This window comes from Oncorhynchus kisutch, linkage group LG4 (genome assembly GCF_002021735.2).
Source record: "Oncorhynchus kisutch isolate 150728-3 linkage group LG4, Okis_V2, whole genome shotgun sequence".
NCBI classification, from domain to species: Eukaryota; Metazoa; Chordata; class Actinopteri; order Salmoniformes; family Salmonidae; genus Oncorhynchus; species Oncorhynchus kisutch.
The window spans coordinates 44852957-44878312 of record NC_034177.2 but is presented as its reverse complement, the minus strand read 5'-3'; the positions used below and the strand labels follow the sequence as shown (position 1 = coordinate 44878312).

Sequence of the window (25356 nt, the reverse complement as noted above, 5' to 3'; positions counted from 1 at the left end):
AGGCATAGTCAACTCAGTGTATGTAAACTTCTGACCCACTGAAATTGTGATACAGTGAACTATAAGTAAAATAATCTGTCTGTAAACCATTGTTGGAAAAATTACTTGTGTCAATGCACAAAGTAGATGTCCTAACTGACTTGCCAATTCTATAGTTTGTTAACAAGAAATGTGTTGAGTGGTTGAAACACAAGTTTTAATGACTCCAACCTAAGTGTATGTAAACTTTCGACTTCAACTGTATATAGCTACCTAAATTACCTGGTACCTCTGCATATCGACTCCAGTGGCGGTCGGTGCCATTTAAGATGAAGGAGGACAATTTTTTATTTCATAAGCATGGAATTATTTCAATTACAGAATATTGGATGACTCATTCATATACTCATTCATATTCCATTCACCCAGTTCAATACCCATCATGAGATTGCTACAACATAACCTATGAATTCAGGTTTACAACGTAGGTACACACAGGTCAAGAGAAAAATTTGAGGTGACTCACTCTTGCATCTATCTGATCTAGGGTGTAATCATTAGTCCAACAGTTGCAAATGATAGTTTCTGTTGGACAAATTCAGGTATGTTTATCTCCGTTTCGTTCCGTTTGCTTCCATTTAAGAAACTCTTTTAAACAGAATCAACGCATAAACACAGTTACCTTTCATGGCAGCCACGTTGTGTTCCTTCTTGCATCTATGCGCTCTCCTCCTCTCACCTTTTCCCTTCGCTTGTGGACTTCAATGCACAACACATTAGGTGTATGTGACCAGCCAAAAAAGACTTTCTAAGCCAAACTACATCATAAACGCTACACACAGCCTGCATCGTTCTCTCCATATTAGCTAAAGTAACGTCATAGTCAATATAGAATCTAACACGTTAGTAAACCCGCTACAATCATGCAGTAATGTTATATTGTACAGTCAGTAAGCAGTTTAGCACATAAATTAGTAAAACCAAAAGATTACCTTGACTTGGAAGAGTTCCATGGTTTTGTTGGATAGTCATAGCTAGCTATTTAACATAGCATCCATCTGTTTGAGCAGTGTGTTTGAGTAGGCTAAACTAGCTTTATTTTCATTCACTTTTTTCATTCACTAGCTGCATTTGCTAGCTAAGCAAGTGAATTTGAAAGTGAATGAAAATTATGACATTTCTCTCTCTATTTCTCTCTTTCTTCTCCTTCATTTATGAATAAATCAATTTGTTCAAAACTGTTCAGCTATTGTCTTTCTCTCTCTTTGAGTCAACTACTCACCACATTTTATGCACTGCAGTGTTAGCTAGCTGTAGCTTATATTTTCACTACTAGATTCATTCTCGGATCGTTTGATTGGGTGGACAACATGTCAGTTAATGCTGCAAGAGCTGTGCATGTTAATCAATTATTTGGTGACGTGAATATATTTTGTATAGTGTTATCCCAAAATGAACTTTTTAAATGTTTTAAACATTTTTTTTTTAAATCACTGAGGAGGATGGTCCTCCCCTCCCTCCTCTGAGGAGCTTCCACTGATCGACTTGGTACTGGTACTTCCTGTATATAACCATGTTATCAATGTGTCTTGTGACAGCAGCCACACTTTAAATATTGTAAGAATTATTTCTGACTTGTTATTATTATTTGGAGCACTACGCTTACACCATTTAAGCTAGAATTGCATTGAAACATTAACATATGTTTTATTTAGACGTGACACTTGGCATTCAGACCAAAGAGTTTAATCTTGGTTTCATCAGATCTTACACCATTTAAGCTAGAATTGCATTGAAACATTAACATATGTTTTATTTAGACGTGACACTTGGCATTCAGACCAAAGAGTTTAATCTTGGTTTCATCAGATCTTACACCATTTAAGCTAGAATTGCATTGAAACATTAACATATGTTTTATTTAGACGTGACACTTGGCATTCAGGCCAAAGAGTTTAATCTTGGTTTCATCAGATCTTGTTACTTGTATTTATTTATTTTTTATTTCACCTTCATTTAACCAGGTAGGCTAGTTGAGAACAAGTTCTCATTTACAACTGTGACCTGGCCAAGATAAAACAAAGCAGTGTGACACAGACAACAACACAGAGTTACAAAAGGAATAACATGGAATAAACAATAAACAAGCCAGTAACACAATAAACAAGTCAATGACACAGTAGAAAAAAATAAAGTCTATATACAGTGTGCAAAAGGCATGAGGAAGTAGGCAATAAATAGGCCATAGTAGCGAAGAATTACAATTTAGCAGATTAACACTGGAGTGATAAATGAGCAGATGATGATGTGCAAGTAGAGATACCGGTGTGAAAAAGAGCAGAAAATTAAATAAAAACAGTATGGGGATGAGGTAGGTAGATTGGGTGGGCTATTTACAGATGGACTATGTGCAGCTGCAGCGATTGGTTAGCTGCTCAGATAGCTGATGTTTAAAGTTGGTGAGGGAAATATAAGTCTCCAGCTTCAGAGATTTTTGCAATTAGTTCCAGTCACTGGCAGCAGAGAACTGGAAGGAAAGGCGGCCAAATGAGGTGTTGACTTTGTGGATGATCAGTGAGATATACCTGCTGGAATGTGTGCTACGGGTGGGGGTTGTTATCGTGACCAGTGAGCTGAGATAAGGTCAGCGGGATTCGAAATGGTCAGTGATCTGTTTATTAACTTGGCTTTCGAAGACTTTAGAGAGGCAGGGCAGGATAGATATAGGTCCGGGCAGGATAGATGTAGGTCCGCGGCAGCTTTCCAATCTTTAGGGATCTCGGACGATACCGAAAGAGAGGTTGAACAGGCTGGTAATAGAGGTTGCAACAATGGCGGCGGAGAGTTTTAGAAAGAGAGGGTCCAGATTGTCTAGCCCAGCTGATTTGTACGGGTCCAGGTTTTGCAGCTCTTTCAGAACATCTGCTATCTGGATTTGGGTGAAGGAGAAGGAGGAAGGCATGGCCAGCCATAGAGAAATGCTTATCATGGATTTATCGGTGGTGACCATTACTCATGGTCTGAGAGTATTTATTTGCCTTTTGGCAAACTCCAAGCAGGCTGTCATGTACCTTTTATTGAGGAGTGGCTTCCATCTGGCCACTCTACCATAAAGGCCTGATTGGTGTAGTGCTACAGAGATGGTTTTCCTTCTGGAAGGTTCTCCCATATCTCACCCTTATGTAGACCTAGAGGGTGCTAATTTAAAAAAACTCACAAAAGCTCTGACGAAGGCTGTGAGGCCGATACGTAAAGCTGATTAAAGAGCAGTGTGCGGGTTTCTTATTTTTTCCAATTTTATTCAACTATTACCATGCACCTGCAAAAAAATAGCTTGGATGTGCGAGTTCCTTTTGAATTTTGAAGGCCAAATTAAATGAAATGCAAACAGGCATTGCTTCATGTAGACGCAAGAAAAATAGACTTCCATTCTAATTTGAAGCGCATTATGCTTTTGACGCCGTTGACAGTCGCAGCTGTTTTCTGTCATTCACTACCGTGTATTCTATTTTCAGCAAGTACACGCTTGTTCACTCGTTCGCGTTTCGTTTGTCTTGGCCTTTAATCTACACCTGTTGTTTGTGAAGCATGTGACAAATAAAATGTCATTTGATTTCATTTAAGCTCTACCAAGGCCGAGTCTTCAAGACATACATTAGATAGTACAGTAGCAGACAGTAGACCAGGGGTACTCAAGTACTTTTTGAGAAAGTTTGGTAACACAAATTTCCTAAGTGGCAGAGGTCCGATGGATAATGTTTTTATCGGTGTAGTAACAAACCTCCAACTCGCAACCCATGCAACCCCAAACTGTTCACACCCCTCTTGTTGGTGGAGAGAACATTTTCCCGTTTTTAAGGTAATTTCCTGAAATTCTACAACTTTTGCACGGGGCAGAGATTTTTCTGTTGCTATTTTAAAGCTAATTTTCTGCAATTCTATGCATTTTTCCATGTCTTATGCACGTTTATACGATACCAGGGGTCGAAACCCAACTGAGTAAAAACAACAGGCCATGATAACTTTAAGACATGGTCAGTCAATCCGGAAAATTTCAATAATTTTGAAAGTTTCTTCAAGTGCAGTCGCAACAACCATCAAGCGCTATGATGAAACTGGCTCTTATGAGGACCGCCGCAGGAAAGCAAGACCCAGAGTTGCCTCTGCTGCAGAGGGTAAGTGCATTAGAGTTACCAGCCTCAGAAATCGGCAATTAACTGTACCTCAGATTGCACCTCACAGGGCAAGTAACAGACACATCTCAACGTCAACTGTTCAGAGGAGACTGTTTGAATCAGGCCTGCATGGTGAAATTGCTGAAAATAAACCACTACTAAAGGACAGCAAAACGAAGAAGAGACTTGCTTAGGCCAAAAAAACATGAGCAATGGACATTAGACCAGTGGAAATCTGTCCTTTGGTTTCTTTGTGAGATGCAGAGTAGGTGAACGGATGATCTCTGCATGTGTGGTTTCCAACGGTGAAGCATGGAGAAGGAGGTGTGGTGGTGCTTTTCTGGTGACACTGTCTGTGATTTATTTAGAATTCACGGTACACTTAACCAGCATGTTTACCATAGCATTCTGCAGCGATACGCCATTTCCATCTGGTTTTCGCTTAGTGGGACTATCATTTGTTTTTCAACAGAACAATGACCCAACACACCTCCAGGCTGTATAAGGGCTATTTGACCAAGAAGGAGAGTGATGGAGTGCTGCATCAGATGACCTAGCCTCCACAATTACCCGACCTCAACCCACTTGAGATGGTTTGGGATGAGTTTTTATTTTTTTAATTTTTTTTTATTTCACCTTTATTTAACCAGGTAGGCAAGTTGAGAATAAGTTCTCATTTACAATTGCGACCTGGCCAAGATAAAGCAAAGCAGTTCGACAGATACAACGACACAGAGTTACACATGGAGTAAAACAAACATACAGTATAAACAAGTCTATATACAATGTGAGCAAATGAGGTGAGAAGGGATGTAAAGGCATATCACGGGGGCTGTTCGATGCTAATGCAGAACGCCATAGGATGTTTTTGTGTTGGTTAAGGGCAGTCAGGTCTGGGGAGAACCAAGGGCTATATCTGTTCCTGGTTCTAAATTTCTTGAATGGGGCATGTTTTTTTTAAGATGGTTAGGAAGGCATTTAAAAAAAATATCCAGGCATCCTCTACTGACGGGATGAGATCAATATCCTTCCAGGATACCCCGGCCAGGTCGATTAGAAAGGCCTGCTCGCTGAAGTGTTTCAGGGAGCGTTTTACAGTGATGAGTGGAGGTCGTTTGACCGCTGACCCATTACGGATGCAGGCAATGAGGCAGTGATCGCTGAGATCTTGGTTGAAGACAGCAGAGGTGTATTTAGAGGGCAAGTTGGTTAGGATGATATCTATGAGGGTGCCCGTGTTTAAGGCTTTGGGGAGGTACCTGGTAGGTTCATTGATAATTTGTGTGAGATTGAGGGCATCAAGTTTAGATTGTAGGATGGCTGGGGTGTTAAGCATGTTCCAGTTTAGGTCACCTAGCAGCACGAGCTCTGAAGATAGATGGGGGGCAATCAGTTCACATATGGTGTCCAGAGCACAGCTGGGGGCAGAGGGTGGTCTATAGCAGGCGGCAACGGTGAGAGACTTGTTTTTAGAGAGGTGGATTTTTAAAAGTAGAAGTTCAAATTGTTTGGGTACAGACCTGGATAGTAGGACAGAACTCTGCAGGCTATCTTTGCAGTAGATTGCAACACCGCCCCCTTTGGCAGTTCTATCTTGTCTGAAAATGTTGTAGTTTGGAATTAAAATATCAGAATTTTTGGTGGTCTTCCTAAGCCAGGATTCAGACACAGCTAGAACATCCGGGTTGGCAGAGTGTGCTAAAGCAGTGAATAGAACAAACTTAGGGAGGAGGCTTCTAATGTTAACATGCATGAAACCAAGGCTATTACGCTTACAGAAGTCGTCAAAAGAGCGAGTGGAGGAGTGGAGCTAGGCACTGCAGGGCCTGGATTCACCTCTACATCGCCAGAGGAACATAGGAGGAGTAGAATAAGAGTGCGGCTAAAAGCAATAAGAATTGGTCGTCTAGAACGTCTGGAACAGAGAGTAAAAGGAGGTTTCTGGGGGCGATAAAATAGCATCAGAGTATAATGTACAGACAAAGATATGGTAGGATGTGAATACAGTGGAGGTAAACCTAGGTATTGAGTGATGAAGAGAGAGATATTGTCTCTAGAAACATAATTGAAACCAGGAGATGTCATTGCATGTGTGGGTGGTGGAACTAATAGGTTGGATAAGGTAGAGTGAGCAGGACTAGAGGCTCTACAGTGAAATAAGCCAATAAACACTAACCAGAACAGCAATGGACAAGGCATATTGACATTAAGGAGAGGCATGCTTAGTCGAGTGATCAAAAGGGTCCAGTGAGTGGAGAGGTTGGTTGGGGGTCACGGCGATTTAGACAGCTAGCCAGGCCATCGGTAGCAAGCTAGCATAGGATGGAGGTCTGTTATTAGCCACCTCTTGCGTTCCGTCAGTAGATTAGTGGGGTTCCGTGTGGTAGAGGGGATTAATCCAAATCACACAACAACAACAAAAATAAAAACAATAGATATAGTTATAGAGGCCCAAGAAGAAAACATAATAAAAATAAATAAATAAATTGTCCGATTGACTATTCAGATAGCAGCCGATAAGACAGCTAACGGTTAGCAGGCCGCAGATGGGCCTTCAGGTAACGTCGCGACGGAGGAGCCAGCCGGATAACTCCTTCAGGTAGAGAACGTCGGCAGTCCAGTTGTGAAGGCCCGGTGGGGCTCCGCGTAGGCAGCAAAACGGGTCCGGATAGGTGACTGCAGCCCAGGAGTGATTGATGGAACTCAGGAGTGATTGACGGAGCTGGCTAGCTCCGGAATAATTGATGTTTGCTCCGGAATCGACGAAAGCCGATAGTCACACGGATAGCAGCTAGCTAGCTGTGAGATCCAGGTATGAATGTCCATAGAGCAGTTGAAATCCAGGGACATGGAGAGAAAAATTGGTCCGGTATGTTCCGTTCCGAGCCGCGCTGCGCCGTACAAAACTGGCGATAGATTTTCGAGCTAAAGGATAGCTGATGACCACAAACCGTGGTTAGCTGAATACTAACGATTTGCCAGTAAAGAAGCTAACTAGCTTCTGAACTAGCTTCCGATTAGCTTCTGGATTAGCTTCTGGGCTAGCTCCTGGCTAGCTTCTGGCTAGTTTCTGGCAAGCTTCTTGGAGTTTCTGGCTAGCTTCTTGGAGGATTACAGATTTGAGGTAAATAATACTTTTTTATAAATATAAATTGGGGAGGCGGGTTGCAGGAGAGTGTTTTGAAGATGAGTTGATGGAAAATTGAAAAAATGTATGTGAAAAAAAGTTGTAAATATATATATACGGGACACGACAAGACGAGGACAAAAGACATCTGAACTGCTATGCCATCTTGAGTTGGACCACAGAGTGTTGGTAAGCAGCCAACAAGTACTCAGCATATGTGGGAACTCCTTCAGGACTGTTGGAAAAGCAATCCAGGTGAAACTGGTTGTGAGAATGCCAAGAGTGTGCAAAGCTGTCATCAAGGCAAAGGGTGGCTGCTTTGAAGTATCTAAACAATATTTTCATTTGTTTAACAGTTTTCTGTTTAATACATGATTCCGTATGTGTTATTTCATAGTTTTGATGTCTTCACTATTATTCTACAATGTAGAAAATAATATAAAAAATTAAGAAAAACCCTTGAATGAGTAGGTGTGTCCAAACTTTTGACTGATAATATATATATAGGTCTGTGAGAGCCAGAAAACTTGCTTGTTTGTAGGTGACCAAATACTTATTTTCCACCATAATTTGCAAATAAATTCATAAAATGTGATTTTCTGGATTTTTTTTCTTCTCATTTTGTCTGTCATAGTTGAAGTGTACCTATGATGAAAATTACAGGCCTCTCTCATCTTTTTAAGTGGGAGAACTTGCACAATTGGTGGCTGACTAAATACTTTTTTGCCCCACTGTATGTTTATTTGTATTATTTTTTTTCGGGACCCGCGGACCCTATTGACCCCATGTCTGCTGCCCACTGTGCCAGTTGATTATAGGGGTAGTAGACTGTATTATTCTCTCTGGCCTGTCCATTAGAGGTTTGCAGTACAAGGGAGTCCTGAGGTCCTCATGGCCTTTAACTGCAGGCTTTAATTGGGTTTGTATAATCATGCCAGTTATTAGAATACTACTGTCTGCTGCCCACTGTGCTGCTGTTACACAGAGGAGCTGTCACTACAGAGGCTCTGAATAAATGGAGCCATCACACTCAGCCGTGTCCAGCTAAATCTGAACAGCCACATAATTAACACTGTTGACGCCTTTCTCATTTCAACGTGCTCCCTGCCTGCCTGTCCGACGTCTACAGTTGCCTTTTGTCTCAGAGGCCTATGCCTGTGTTTCACCAACGTCTCACAGTCAATGGTCACATCTATAATTTTTCCAGAGAAGATTACTTGAATAATAATAGATATGTTTCCATTCTGTCATATTTATTTTATTTATTTTACCTTTATTTAACCAGGTAGGCAAGTTGAGAACAAGTTCTCATTTACAATTGCGACCTGGCCATATGATAGTATGGAGATAGTTTAGGGGAATTAAATACTTAAGTATTTAAAGCCCTGTTCAAGATATTTCTATTGACTTTGATAATTGGAACTCATCATAGGTTGATGTGTGAGACAGATGTATTTCTTGGCACAACAATCAAATGATCAGTCACGCTTTACTCTGATCCTTTTTGAACTGTATTGGAGACAAACCTGGTACTTTTCAGCAGTGGATGCAAGGGTTGGGGGGGGTTGCATTGCTAACAGAGTTAGTGCAATGACATGCCAGCTGTTCCCATAGACTTCCAGTCATTGAGCCAACGACTATCCATTTAAAAGCGTGTCTCGTTAGAAATATACAGTTGAAATCGGAGGTTTACATACACTTATGTTGGAGTCATTAAAACTTGTTTTTCAACCACTCCACAAATTTCTTGTTATCATACTATAGTATTGGCAAGTCAGTTAGGACATCTACTTTGTGCATGACACAAGTAATACCAACATGTTTCAAGCAGACCACCATAGTCCCTGTGCCCAAGATCACAAAGGAAACCTGCCTAAATGACTACAGACCCTTAGCGCTCTCGTCCGTAGCCAAGAAGTGCTTTGAAAGGCTGGTAATGGCTCACATCAACACCATTATCTCAGAAACCCTAGACCCACTTTAATTTGCATACCGCCCAAACAGATCCACAGATGATGCAATCTCTATTGCACTCCACACTGCCCTTTCCCACCTGGACTTATGTGAGAATGCTATTCATTGACTACAGCTCAGCGTTCAACACCATAGTACCCTCAAAGCTCATCACTAAGCTAAGGAACCTGAGACTAAACACCTCCCTCTGCAACTGGTTCCTGGACTTCCTGATGGGCCACCCCCAGGTGATGAGGGTAGGTAGTAACACACCTGCCACGCTGATTCCGAACACTGGAGCTCCCCAAGGGTGCGTGCTCAGTCCCCTCCTGTACTCCCTGTTAACCCACGACTGCATGGCCAGGCACGACTCCAACACCATCATTAAGTTTGCATATGACACAACAATGGTAGGCCTGATCACCGACAATGACGAGGCAGCGTATAGGGAGGAGGTCAGAGACCTGGCCGGGTGGTGCCAGAATAACAACCTATCCCTCAACGTAACCAAGACTAAGGAGATGATTATGGACTACAGGAAAAGGAGAACTGAGCACGCCCCCATTCTCATTGATGGGGCTGTAGTGGAGCAGGTTGAGAGCTTCAAGTTCCTTGGTGTCCACATCAACAACAAACTAGAATGGTCCAAACACACCAAGACAGTCGTGAATAGGGCACGACAAAGCCTATTCCCCCTCAGGAAAATAAAAAGATTTGGCATGGGTCCTGAGATCCTCAAAAGTTCTACAGCTGCAACATCGAGAGCATCCTGACTGGTTGCATCACTGCCTGGTACGGCAATTGCTCGGCCTCTGACCACAAAGCACTACAGAGGGTAGTGCGTACAGCCCAGCACGTCACTGGGGCTAAGCTGCCTGCCATCCAGGACCTCCACACCAGGCGGTGTTGGAGAAATTGTCAAAGACCCCAGCCACCCCAGTCATAGACTGTTCTCTCTACTACCGCATGGCAAGAGGTACCGGAGTGCCACGTCTAGGACAAAAAGGCTTCTCCACAGTTTTTACACCCAAGCCATAAGACTCCTGAACAGGTAATCAAATGGCTACCCAGACTATTTGCATTGTGTGCCCCCCCAACCAGTCTTTTACGCTGCTGCTACTCTCTGTTTATCATATATGCATAGTCACTTTAACTATACATTTATGTACATACTACCTCAGTTGGGCAGACCAAACAGTGCTCCCGCACATTGGCTAACCGGGCTATCTGCGTTGTGTCCCGCCACCCACCAACCCCTCTTTTGCACTACTCCTACTCTCTGTTCATCATATATGCGTAGTCACTTTAACCTATCTACATGTACATACTACCTCAATCAGCCTGACTAACCGGTGTCTATATGTAGCCTCGCTACTTTTATAGCCTCGCTACTGTATAAAGCCTTTTTACTGTTGTTTATTTATTTTCCTACCTATTGTTCACCTAATACCTTTTTTGCACTATTGGTTAGAGCCTGTAAGTAAGCATTTCACTGTAAGATCTACACCTCAACATCACATTCTTAAAATAAAGTGGTGATCCTAACTGACCTAAGACAGGGATTTTTTACTAGGATTAAATGTCAGGAATTGTGAAAAACTGAGTTTAAATGTGTTTGGCTAAGGTGTATGTAAACCTCCGACTTCAACTGTAAATATATATATATATAAAAAATCGGAAAAATCAGATTGCTTGCAGCAGTGGCAACAATTTAGCTGCTAAATTAGTATAGAGGAAGCATTGCCCCGAGCCCACAAACCATCAACTCTGTCAACAGCTGAAAGAACGAAGACATTCACAGTGTGTTTAAATCCTTTAACCTGGGGGGTTACTCAGGGGACGTGCTGTTCTCTCTGTTTAAGAGGGTAGATGCTGACGGCTGTAAAGCAGAATGACAGAGGGAGGAGACCCTGCTGGGTAGCTCGGAGGCCTCATTAGAACAGGGGTTCTGTGCTATACAGTCATCATAGGGGTGGGGGGAACCAGCCTCTAAGCCATGCACTGTCTTACTGACGGTGATGATCCAGGGAAAATACTAGTACTCACTATACCAGGCCAAGCCAATCACACTGAAATGTATGCCTAGGAAGAAGACAGACAATATCTGAAAACATTTCAATGGAGAATATATCACAGCAGTACAATTGGTCCTCAGTACTCCGTTTAGGTATGTATATGTGGGTAATCGTACCATATGACATTTCTTAAAGCTGCAATATGTCACATTTTGGGCGACCCAACCAAATTCATATATTAATATGAGTTACAGATCTGTCTTTGTCATTGAAAGCAAGTCTAAGAAGCGGTAGATCGGTTCTATGTGTGCTGTTAAGTTTTGTTTTTGCGTCTTTTACTTTCAGTTTTGTACACCAGCTTCAAACAGCTGAAAATTCAATATTTTTGGTTATGGAAAATATATTTCACAGCGCATCTTTAATCTTTTTGTTATTTTAAACCTTTTTTTCTATGTTATTTACTGTTCAATGTGTACAAAGCTAACAAAGCTAGCATATATTAGATTTGAACTCTTCTAGAATTCTTCATTCTTAGAATTTAACAATGGTCTTCCTTTCCTAGGACATCAAGCATAGAGGCCGATGCAGTAGTCTGTCGCCATGGCCTCAGATGCAAGTCACATGTTGGAGGCGGCCTTGGAGCAAATGGATGACATCATTGCAGGTAAAATGATTGAACTCATTATCATATTCCAGTATTTTGTCACTTTAATCTTTCCCTAATACATATAATCCACTCGCCACAGTTCTTATTATGCTCTTTGGATTAACCATTGAAATTTTTTTTAAATATATTAAACAAAGCTGAGAGATACATTTGGAATACAAAAACAAACAGGATCAACTCGTTAATTTCTTTTGAAAATAGCTCATTACAGCATTATACCTTCTTTGTACACAGTTACTGCCCAGCTAGCACATTTTGTTTCTTGGAAGTTGTGGGAACGTATGTTTTTAGTTTCTTATTGGTTCTGGTAATGAAGCCATAAGTTTACTGACTGGTAAAACAGAATGATTTTTTAAACATTCTGAACATTCTGAAAATTTTGCCTGTTCTGGGAATGTTAGTTTTTGCCGGCAGTTGCCGGCAGGTTCTGAGAATGTTTTACTTTGGTTCCCTGAAACTTTTATAACATTCTGAGAACGGAAATTATAGTTTAAGATATTATATAACGTTCGGAGAACATTCTCTAAATGTTGTGTATGTCTTAAACAAAATGTAAAGGTTTTTGAGGTTTCACTGAATGTTTCAAGAGGACTTTTAATAACACTTCTAATAATCCTATCTTAATTTAGGTTAACTGTTTTGAACCATGCAAACACAAATGTTTTCTTGTGGCACAGCAACAGTGTGATTCAGATGTACAGTCAGGTTCATAAGTATTTGGACAGTGACACAATTTGCGTAATTTTGTCTCTGTACGCCACCACAATGGATTTGAAAGGAAATTATCAAGATGTGCTTTAAGTGCAGACTTTCATCTTTAATTTAAGAGTTTTGTCAAAATTATTGTATGAACCTTATAGGAATTACAACCATTTAGCCCCCCAATTTTAGAGGCTCAAAAGTAATTGGACAAACAAACATAATCATGAATTAAATTGTGAGTTTTAATACTTGGTTGCAAATCCTTTGCAGTCAATGACTGCCTGAAGTCTGGAACCCATAGACGTCACCAGATGCTGTGTTTCTTCCCTTGTGACGCTCTGCCCGGCCTTTACTGCAGCGGTCTTCAGTTCCTGCTTGTTCTTGGGGCGTTTTACCTTCAGTTTTGCTTTCAGCAAGTGAAATGCATGCTCAATTGGATTCAGGTCAGGTGATTGACTTGGCCATTGCGGAACATTCCACTTCTTTGCCTTAAAAAAGTATTGGGTGGCTTTCGCAGTATGCTTCGTGCCATTCTCCATCTATACTGTGAAGCGCCATCCAATGGGTTTTGAAGCATTTGGCTGAATCTGAGCAGATATAGCCCTAAACACTTCAGAATTCATCCTGCTGCTTTTGTCAGCAGTCACGTCATCAATAAATACAAGGGAACCAGCTCCATTGGCAGCCATACATGCCCACGCCATAACACTACTTCCACAGATGAGGTTGTATGCTTCAAATCATGAGCAGTTCCTTCCCTTCTCTTCCCATCATTCTGGTACAAGTTGATCTTTGTCTCATCTGTCCATAGGATGTTGTTCCAGAACTGTACAGGCTTTTTCAGATGTTGTTTGGCTAACTCTAATCTGGTCTTCCTGTTTTTGAGGCTTACCGACGGTTTACATCTTGTGGTAAACCGTCACTATTTACTCTGGTGAAGTCTTCTCTTGACTTTGACACAGATACACCTGCCTCCTGGAGGGTGTTCTTGATCTGGCCAACTGTTGTGAAGGGGTTTTTCTTCACCAAGGAAATAATTCTTCTGTCATCCACCACAGTTGTTATCCGTGGTCTTCTGGGTCTTTTGGTGTTCCTGAGCTCACCAGTGCGTTCTTTCTTTTTAAGAATGTACCAAATAGTTGATTTGACAACACTTGATGTTTTCACTCTGATGGATTTGCTTAGATTTTTCAGCCTAATGATGGCTTGCTTCAATGGCAGTGACAGCTCTTTGGACTTCATATTGAGGGTTAACAGAAACAGATTCCAAATGCAAACGCTACACTTGAAATCCACTCTAGACGTTTTATCTGCTTACTTGTAAATTAACTAATGAGGGAATAACACACACCTGGCCATGGAACGGCTGAGCAGCCAATTGTCCAATTACTTTTGGTCCCTTAAAAAGGGGGGGACCACATATAAAACGTGCTGTAATTCCTATACCGTTCACCCAATTTGGATGTTAATACCCTCAAATTGAAGCTGAAAGTCTGCACTTCAGCTCATATTCATTACTTAATGTCACCTCCAATATGCTGTGGTAGACAGCTAAAATATGAATAACTTGGTCAATGTCCAAATATTTATGGACCTGACAGTATGATCTTCTGTTCTTTATCCATGCAATTAGTACACTGTGCCACGTTTTTATAACTCATACAAAGATATTCATTTTCAAACAGACCCCATTTCAAAGGAAACAGGCATTCATTAAGATCATTTTTTTTTTTTTACCTTTATTTAACTAGGCAAGTCAGTTAAGAACAAATTCTTATTTTCAATGACAGCCTAGGAACAGTGGGTTAACTGCCTGTTCAGGGGCAGAACAACAGATTTGTACCTTGTCAGCTCAGGGATTTGAACTTGCAACCTTTCGGTTACTAGTCCAACGCTCTAACCACTAGGCTACCCTGCCGCCCCATCATGTGCCCAATTAGTGGGTGTGGTCATGATGGCTGAACACACTTAACAAGATAGAGTATAACATTTTGTTGACGCTGAGAACGGAATGTACTAAACTGAACAAAAATACAACACAACATGTAAAGTGTTGGTCCCATGTTTCATGAGCTGAAATAATACGTACATACGTACAAAAAGCTAATTTCTCTCAAATTTTGTGCACAAATTTGTTTACATCCCTGTTAATGAAGATTTCTCCTTTGCCAAGATAGCCCATCCACCTGACAGGTGTAGCATATCAAGAAGCATATTCAACAGCATAATCCTTACACATGTGCACCTTATGCTGGGGACAATAAAAGGCCACTCTAAAATGTGCAGTTTTATCACACACCAAAATGCCACAGATGTCTCAATTTTTTAGGGAACGTGCAATTGGCATACTGACTGCAGGACTGTCCACCAGAGCTGTTGCCAGAGAATTTACTGTTAATGCCACTATCATAAGCTGCCTCCAACGTTGTTTTAGAGAATTTGGAAGTACGTCTAACAGGCCTCACAACAGCAGAGAACCACGTGTAACCAAGCCAGTCCAGGACCTCCACATCCGGCTTCTTCACCTGTGGGATCGTCTGAGAGGGCAGAGTAGGGCTGCTGAGGAGTATTTCTGTCTGTAATAAAGCCCTTTTGTGGAGAAAAACTCATTCTGATTGGCTGGGCCTGGCTCCTCAGTGGGTGGGGCCGGCTTCCAAGTGGGTTGGCCTTTCTTAACATTCTCTGAATGTTCTGAGAACATTACTTTAAATAGAACCATGAGTAAACCTGCAGAAAACGTTATGTTGAAGTACTGAAATTCCCACAGAAGAATGTAAACGTTCTCTGAACTATTTGGAAACCTTCTCAATGTTAAACCAGTTGGAGAATGTTCCTAGAACGTTACCACATGTTTTATTAAATGTAACCATGTTTGAATGTTTAGGAACATGCTGTTAATGTAATAAAATAATGTTTTTGTGAAGTTCCTTAAATGTGCTGAGCATGTTCCAAAGCCAAGCAACTATCTTGCAACATTCCCGGAAAGTTATGGGAAGGTTCTATGCAAAATAACCACAGGAAAACAACGCTCTCACCAGGCTCTCGTTAACGTTATGTGCTAGCTGGGTATGTTCTGTGGGATAACAAAAGCAATAATATTTTCAGAAGTCCCAATGAACAGAATACTAACCCACGGGAGTATTTTCCGATCAGGTCGCTAGGCCAGATTTTTTTTTGACATGGTACATACTGTCATACTATAATAGTAATATAACAATACATGCCGTTTAGTAGGTGCTTTTGTCCAAAGCGACTCACAGTCATGCGTGCATACATTTTCGTATAGGTGGTCCCAGTGGGAATCAAATCTACAATTGTGTAGTTTCCGTGCTCTACCAACTGAGCCAGAGAGGACCATGATGTGTTTATATAATCTTTGACGCCATAACTCATGTTTAGAGACATGGAGGACAGGGCCTGTCTACTCATGCTGAAGATGCCCAGCAGGCAGTGATGGCCTGAATGACATATAAAAACAGTATTCATAGTGTGGATGGAAATCTCCAGCTAGTGCATTTCATTCCAACATGCTGAAAACACAGAGGCAGCTCTGTAGCTACTAGCTGGCACAGCCACAATGTAAGATGTTAAATCTAACTCTAACTGTAACCACACTGCTGCCCTAACCTTAAATTAAGACCAAAAGACACATTTTTGCTTTCATGAATTTTTACGATATATAGCCAATTTTTACTTTGCAACTAGCCAATCTAGTGCAAATCGCTCAGCTCTGTCTCCTGGACAAGATCCATCCCAGTAAACGTCAACCTGCCAAATACAGTTGATGTTGCAAAGATGAAGATGGATGAAAGAGATAGCATTCAAATGAAGAACCCACACTGGCTTACAGTATGTCAGACCTTAATGTTATTTCTGAGGGCTTTGTTGGAGATCCTCCAGGATAAGGAAGGAGCATGATTGGATGTTTAGCTTGTTTACAGTGGAAATCAGATAAGTCTGTTCTGCTATGATGTGCTCCCAAGATATGAGCGTGTTTTAATGGCATCGTCCTTTTTCTTGCGTGTACAGTATGAATCCTGTTTAAAGGGTCTATGCAGTAACAGTTTGTGTGTGTGTGTGTGTGTGTGTGTGTGTGTGTGTGTGTGTGTGTGTGTGTGTGTGTGTGTGTGTGTGTGTGTGTGTGTGTGTGTGTGTGTGTGTGTGTGTGTGTGTGTGTGTGTGTGTGTGTGTGTGTGTGTGTGCAGTGTTTTCTGTAAGTACATGGAAGCAGCCGGATATAAAAAGTAGCCAGCCATGGAATTCTGGGTTGGGGGGTTCCGGAACTAGCTCTATTTTGGTGGCTTCTGGTACATTCTATTGCCTTGCTTCCAACTGAAATAAACAGCTAAATTATTGAATACTTTAATGACTTTACCTCCCAAATTGGTAAGATGAGTTGTGGTATTGAGTAGAAAGACATGATTACTGAAAATATATGAATTGTATGAATTCAGTATGTTGTTAGTTGTTTTGGATATTGTCTAGGCCTCTCTCAGCCCCATGACAAAATGTGTAGTATTGCAGGGAACGAATGTTGTCTCTGTGACCGCCCCCCCCATGCTAACTTTGCCGCTGCTGGAAAAATCAGAGGGGAAACATTCACACGGGGATGTGTAAATTCACTCACAGGAGACCTACCGAGAGGCGGGACAGACAGCAGATTGGCAAACCAGCTGTTTCCCTGCCATCATGTTCTTTGTGACTGACAGGCGCCTGTCCTATCAATAAATCGCTAAAAGATGCATATCATTCGTTCTAACGGGAGAAGTATATGTAGACTTTTCTGACTAGTCGAATGTAAACTTTGAAATGAAAAGAAGTCTGGTTGATATATGAAGTAGAAAAAGTAGCCGGCTTACAATGAGTCTGTTATCGGCTATTTAGCCGAGTGCCAAGCCTTTTTGGAAAGCCACTGCGTGTGTACCCATGCGTGGCTGTTAAATTAGGGACAATACTTTGTAGGGAGTGTGACTCGGGGTCACATTCCCTGCAGCAAGCTCAGCTATTGCCACCATGATTGAACTAATAGAGGATAAATGTTTAATGCAGTCAGTCAACAAATTAGAGTGTGGGGGGTGGAGATCAACATGCCAGTTTGTTGCCGAAAGGATCAGCAAGACAACTTGCTACAATCAGACTGTGGAGAGAGAAAGGCATGCAACACTGACAACCACGGGATTCATCATGGAGTCACTTACTGTGTGTTGGGGAATATCACAGCAGTGTGTGTTATTGTGTAAATCTAAATACATCTGGTCTAATATTTGAATATCATGCCACTGGTCCTGCCCTTTCCTCTCAATCCACCATGACAAGAAATCAGGTTCAACAGTCAAGTGAATATGCTTGACTGACCAAGTTGTCAAGGTGAAAACAATATGTTCACAAACTAAGCATTGCTATTATCACAGTAAGATATGGTTGGTTAGAAGTCAAGTGTATTACTTTACTATGCAGCCTTGGTGTGTCACGAACTACAAATAGAATTTAATAAAAATGTAATTACTGCGAGGAATCCCAATCATCATATTTTGAGATACTGGTCTGATTACATTTGAGTATTAGAACATACTTAGGAAATACTTTTCGTTTTCAGTATTACGTGGGAAACGTCTCTGAAAGGCACTTGACATTAAGGTATAATATTCAGGTTATGAGTTGCTGCAGTGGTGGTGGGCTTGAAAATATGCCACCTACTGGTTATTGCCGGGACATCTGAATCAGATGAGCGATACGGTCATATTATCATCTTGAGTTGAATAATTTGTTTCTTTATGTTTTTTCACTTATTGTCAATCGATACTAGGATAATATGAATTAGTTATTTGATTAGTATTTGGAAACCTCAACCAACTTCAAACTATGCTCAGACAAACAGAAGAGCATACTAAACTACAACTACTGTTTAACTGGGCTGGCTTGTTAACTTGTTTAAGGCGTTTTATTGCACCAACTGTTTTGTAACAGGCTTGTGATCTGAATAAAGCTGAGTATACTAGATATGAGATGAACAGAAAACAGGGCTATTTGGCTGTAGATACCCGTAGTTATGATATCTGTAAAGAGATGCAGTTGAACATGAGTATATAATCCATTGTTTGTATCCCCACTGACCCTCAGGCAGGCACAGGCATATTTACGGAAAATCTAGGGTTTTCTTTTCTACATCGTCCTCAAATGTCAAGCCAACCAAAGCATGCACTCAATGTACCATGGTTTCGCTGCATGTTTTTCCATCAGCTGTACGGCTGTTTGTATACATAGATAATGACAAGTCCCAGATCTGTTTGTGCTACATGTTATGACATTGACCATAGGAGTGGGCAAGCCAACACAAACAGATCTGGGATCAGGTTAGTACTGCCAAGACCACCAGATAAATTTTTTTAAATGTTTTTTAATTTGTTACTTTACTTCACTTTTCTGCTAACATAACAATAGGAAGAAACATCATTATGATGTCATGATACGTCAGCCAGTTGAGTGTGAAGGCATTAGGGGGACAGAAACATAGGACAACTCTATCTACAGGCCCATGTGACCTCATGGCCCACCCCAGTATCATAGGAGTGGTGAGGCCATTTTCATATTGTTTTAGATACCCACAGACCTCTAGAGCACATAGGCATTCCCTGGTCTTAACCAGCTATAGTACTTCACCGTGGCCTTATCAATGTAAATGTAAAATGTCCTCTGTCCTGACCTGTCCTGTAGGTCACATCATCTCTAGTTCCATAATGGCAAAACAAAGGAAATGTATTTGCATGTTCTGCCTCGATCTGATGCTAGTGTAAAGTAGGCTAATAGGGAAAAAGGAAGCGTATTGGAGCATTAAGATGTCATGATAATACACTGCTGCTCTGATCCTCTCTCCGTAATCTGGGATTAGCTACCAAACGTAAAATCTCTTCTTTCAGGCTCCACACTATACACTTGTTGCTCTTACCTCGGGCTCCCAGACCCTGTTCCTGGAGTGCTACCCTCCTGTAGGTTGGATGTGTAGAAGGGAGCTGAGTGGGTCTGATACTGCGATATGTATATGTGCTGATAGTCATTATAGTGGACAAGATATGTACTCTTTGTCCTTTGTCCCTGGCAGGCTCCAAGGCTGCAGCCGAGTACACCAACGGCCTGTTTGAGCTGGGCTCCCCGGGCAGCGCGGGACCCCTGCAGGTGCTGCAGCTGGTTGAGGACCTGAGGCTGGCCCTGGAGCTGCAGCCCAGAGAGGAGGAGAGGGACACCCTGAGGGCCCAGGTCCCCAGCAGCACCGCTCACATGCTCATGGACTGGCTTGACATGGACAGGTACTCAGAAAGGGTCTCGGTGAGTAGCAGGAAGCACACCTGGGTCTATGGAAATGCTGTATTTTTCCATTACTTATGCCAACGATGTCAAGTAACCGTTACTTATGCCAACCATCTCAAGTAGTCGTTACTTATGCCAACCATATAAAACAACCATTACCTTCGCCAACCATCTTTAGCAACCACCGTTATCTTCCTTTGTCTAACAACATATATTTATATATAGGCTATAAACAGATAATATAGATGAGCATCATTCATTATTTGCTCAGAATATTATCACAGTTGTTTACAGGCCATCTTGGGTCAGTAGGATGAATAATATTATGTGGAACATTTCAACTTCTTATTTACTTCCAATTGAGGCAGGTTCTCAATTTTCATTTTTTTCTCTCTCTCTTTGTATCACATTGAAGGAGCGAGGGTTGATTCATTGCAGCAGCAGCTGCTGTGTATGAGTTTTAGACAGACAACTATTCCTGGGTGCTGTTAGATCTTAGCATGGCTGTGTCTGGGACTAAGGCTGGCCATGTTTAAAAGACTCAACGTGTTCCTCAGAGAATCCTAATAGGGCTGAACTCAACTTCCTGCCTTGTCCCCTCTTTCTGCATTACTCACAACCTCTCCACTCTCCCTCTTTCTAATCACCCCTCTCTTCTTTTCCTCCTACTCTCCACACTCACTTTTTCCCTCTCTCTACTCACTCCACGTTTCCCTCTCTCTACTCACTCTCTACTCCCTCTGTTAGCTCTGTATGTTCTCTGTCTGGTCACCTCAAGCACAGCTGAAGCAGTCTGGGGTGTTAGGGGGTAAGTCTGAATCAATTCTTCATGTGTTCACTGTTCAGCTGGAGCAGCACATCGAGCTCTTAGTCTATAGATTTATTTGGGAATGTCGTGCATGTTTCTTAGTTTTTTGTTTTTATTGTTGGCTGTCTGTAAATATCATGACCAGGTCTACGAGGGTATGCAGGCACTTTACATATTTGGATCATATTTAGGAAATGACAAGCACATGATGATACTGCTACTGTGAGCCAGGGCTTTGTTCATTGTGGCCGAATGTTGACGTGAATGTTTGACGTTGTTATGGAATACAATGTCTTGTCATTGGCCGAGGCTGCAGTAAACAACCTGTTGCCGGGGCTAAGGGGCCAATGAAAGGCTCTTTTTTCCCCCTCTCTCGGAGTCGGAGAGGCTAATGCTTTTTCTATTCAGCAGGGGTCTTACACGCTATACAGTCTCTCTACTGAGACCCCCATCTCTACTGGCCCAGAGCAGGATTAAACACACACACTCCTCCATTAAACTAAACACACTGCTCTCTGAGGAACTGAGCCCCTCCACAGAGGAAATAGGATCAAGCTCCCTCCGTATGTTATTGGCAGGAAGAAGAGAGACCCTGTGATGCTCGCTATCGCTGACCTGAAGCTATTGTCTGTCGATCGGAGAATGTCAGACAGTAAGACAGGGGTCAAGTCTGGCGCAGAAGAAGCACGAGATTGAAGATTTTGCCTTAAAGGGAAAGTTGTTGCCTTGACTTATACAAGGAGGGATTGTTTGAAAGAGAGATGGGGGGGGGGGAGAAAGAAAGAGAGTTATCCTAGTGATTGTCCAACTCAGCAGTCAACATAGCCAGGTGCAGGACAGAGTGCACAGTCAGCCCCTTCAAGCCCTGAAAGCAGTGAGTGTAGCAATGGAGTCACTGGAGCACTCCACTTCCTTGTTGCAGTTCCATAGCAGGGCTGGGAATATGATCAGAGCACATGCACTCCAGATGGATTACCAAATCTGTTTTATTGTTGAGCCTGACGACGTTTGCATGATTTGCATCCCTCATGATATGTATGCATTCTTGTGCTCCTGGGTGGCGCAGAGGTCAAAAGAACTGCACCGCAGTGCTGAGGCACCATTACAGCCTAGGGTTCGATTCCAAGCTTTGTCACATCTGGCCGTGACAGAGAGTTCCATAGGACAGTGCACAATTGGCCGTCTGGGGTACGGGAGGGTTAGGCCGGTGGGGGCTTTCCTTGGCTCATCGTGCTCCAGTGACTCCTTGCAACTGGGCTGGGAGCCTGCAAGCTGACTCCAATCGTTAGTCGAACAGTGTTTCCTCTGACACATTGGTGCGGCTGACATCTGGGTTAAGCGAGCAGTGTGATAAGAAGTAGGCGGCCAGGCGGGTCATGTTTCGGGGGACGCATGACTCGACCTTTGCCTCTCCCGAGCCAATTGAGGAGTTGTAGAGATTAGCCATACCACCCTGAACACGCCAGTTCAAAGTCAGGCCTGGTTAGTACTGGGACGATAGACCGCCTGGGAATACCAGGTGCCATTAGTTCCAAAAAATATAAAAAATGTCAAAAATATATATATGCATTCTTGGCTGTCGTTGAGCCATACCTGTGCTTCAGGAGAGGACATATCATGTGGGTCGTTCCACAAAATGAGTGCCTTTTGAGTCCGTTTGATATTTAAAATGCCCAGTGCAATCAAAAACATGATTTTTCTGTCTTTTATATATAATTCCAAAATATGAGGTTGAAATAATACTGTGAAATTGTGAAAATTATGATAATGCTCTTTTAATGTGAAACTTGAAACTTCAGTCTGTTTTGGTAGAATGGAGTTTTGGCCTGCCTGGTGACATCACTAGGTGGTAAATGAGTGAATAGACCAAACCTCTGCCAATAACAGCTAGTTTTCTGTTTTCCTCACTCAGACTACTCCCAGACAGTCCTAGCAAAGCAAAGCTTGAGAAATTCCTCTTGCTCTGTTTCTTTTTGACCATTTTGATTGAAAACAATCATGTTAAATTGTTACACAGAATGATTTGACATTGAGATAAAAAACAAACCTGCTGCAAGTAGAAACTGGGCACAAATATTGAATTGTATAAGCATATTATAGTAAATGCCTTTTAATATAGACCACATAGAAACTACTACTCTGGTGGTAAAGTGGTGCCATCAACTCAGTATTGAGAGAAATAAATGATATACTCACAGGAAGGTGTGACTCTCCTCTCTGTAACTAGAACAACAGTAGTTGCTTTGATAACTGTATTTGTGCCGCAATTACATTTTGAGCAACGGTAATTTGGTCGTGCTTATTAGAATGCACCACTCCTCCATGCGCACAGTAGGGAGAGAGAGTGGCTCGCTCACACAGCAGCCAACAGTGAAACAGGGACAGGCAGATACTTTCATATGGTACATTTTTGGTCAATTGCACAATGGAGTTTGAATAAATCATAAATACAAATTGCACTGCCAAGTCAAATAACTAGGGCTTTACAACAGGGCTCAAAACTGTGACCAAAACACTCGCATTTTGAGCAACGGTAATTTGGTCGTGCTTATTAGAATGCACCACTCCTCCATGCGCACAGTAGGGAGAGAGAGTGGCTCGTTGAGCCATACCTGTGCTTCAGGAGAGGACATATCATGTGGGTCGTTCCACAAAATGAGTGTTTTGGTCGCAGTTTTGAGCCCTGTTGTAAAGCCCTAGTTATTTTGTTGCTTTGACAGTCATTTCTGAAGATAAGTATTTATTTCCTGTGATTAGTGATTCATTTTTAAGGTAAAAAAAAAACTAACGATCATCAGGTTGCTAATGGTCTGGTGCTCAGGGCTCTATCGTCCCACTAACCACTCTGACATCAATGCAAAATGCAATAGAAAATCACATCAAACACTTATCATCAGAATAGCATGGTCCTTTAAAAACTCACCTCACGATGAAGGTCAATTTGAAGAAAGAAGTTCAAGAGCAGGTTGAAACTGAGTGCAAATCATGGCCATTGTAGATGTTATTAGAGCTTATGCATACGCTTATGAGCCCAAACCCCCCCCCCCCCCCCTGATTGTGCAGTTATACAAAATGTAGCCTACTGCATATTACCCATAGCAGAAAAACATAAAACAAAACTGATTTAAGATGTCTTCGGTGCATAATTGGTCTAGCCTATACTCCAAAATTAAACACATTTTAGTAATCGCCTTTGAGTGTGGACTGTATTATTATGCATACTGGGTGGACTGGTTACCTTATGCAAAATGTCTATCCATGATTCTGGGAGAGAGCCCTAGGCAATGCTGATGGTTCATTGATTGTGCAGGCCTGCTTACAGGTAGCCTATAATTATAGTGAATTTATATTGGATTCTGAATAGCCTAGTAATAGGGATTTTTAAATATTTTCATAATTAATTGGGTGGCACATGCATTTCCATCTCCTCCTCTCTCCCCTTTATTCCTTCCTCGAGCGGGCAGAAGGGCTGTCAACTGTTTAGTGAAATGTATTTTGTTGCGAAAAAATATTACTAACGAATTAAGCACGGGGTAGCTCCAGGTTTAGGGTTGGAGAGCCCATGGTATACCGAGTTTGGGCGGAATATCACCTGTCGCACAGCGAGAGCAATCTCCTCAAATAGTGGTTGATGCATGGAGTGAAATAAGTGTTCTTATATTTATTTCGCAGCTGCTCATATTAAGCACAGCTCAGCTATAAAATCGAAGTAGCCTGTCAGGCATCATTGAAAAATTGACCGGCCTCCATTCGCTATTTGAGTGCATACAGATTACATGTATTTTTCCCCTGCCCCTGTTCCTGCCCACTGTTCCTGCCCATTGATAATGGGCCATTCTAAATCTAAGCTAATTTGACATATTAGTAAAAATTCAATTGAGAATAGTCTGATGGGTGAAGATATGATCACTTGATGAGAGAACAGCTGTGCAGCCTGAGGCTGCTTGAGTGTGAAAAACTGTTGAGTGTGAAAAACCCAGCAGCATTGCAGTTCTTGACACACTCAAACCGGTGCACCTGGCATCTACTACCATACCCCGTTCAAAGGCACTTAAATATTTTGTCCTGCCCATTTACTCTCTGAATGGCCCACATACACAAGCCATGTCTCAATTGTCTCAAGGCTTAAAAATCCTTCTTTAACCTGTCTCCTCCCCTTCATCCTCACTTATTGAAGTGTATTTAACATGCAACATCAATAAGGGATCATAGCTTTCACCTGGATTCACCTGATCAGTCTATGTCATGGAAAGAGCAGGTGTTCCTAATGAATGGTACACTCTGTGTATATTTCCACATTATGAGGTCGGAATAATACTGTTAAATTATGATAATGCCCTTTTAGTGTAAGAGCTGTCTGAAAAGACAGACTGAAATTTTTCCCTGTTTTGGTGGGATGGAGTTTTGGCCTGCCTGGTGATATCAGCAAGGGGTACATTTGTTAATGAACCAATGAGAACGAGAGTTCAAATAATCTCTGTCAATAACACCAAGTTTCAGTTTTCCCCTCCCCACTCAGATCACTCCCAGACAGTCATAACAAAATTCTTGCTTGAGAAATTGCTCTCGCAAAGAAGCTATTTTTGTTTCTTCTTGTCCATTTTAATTGAAAACAATCACAGTAG

At 41.8% G+C, this 25356-nt stretch overlaps 1 protein-coding gene across 4 annotated transcripts in view; it reads left to right on the top strand.

Annotated features, from left to right (window-relative positions):
* The window catches only part of LOC109888901 (liprin-beta-2), a 124289-nt gene that overhangs the window by 25144 nt on the left and 73789 nt on the right, over positions 1-25356 (top strand). For all 4 annotated transcript variants that reach the window (XM_031823051.1, XM_031823052.1, XM_031823057.1 and 1 more), the window contains exons 2-3: positions 11812-11913; positions 19718-19941. In XM_031823051.1, coding sequence (XP_031678911.1) covers positions 11850-11913; positions 19718-19941 — 288 coding nt within the window. In that variant the 5' untranslated portion in view covers positions 11812-11849. The remainder of the gene's footprint in view (positions 1-11811; positions 11914-19717; positions 19942-25356) is intronic.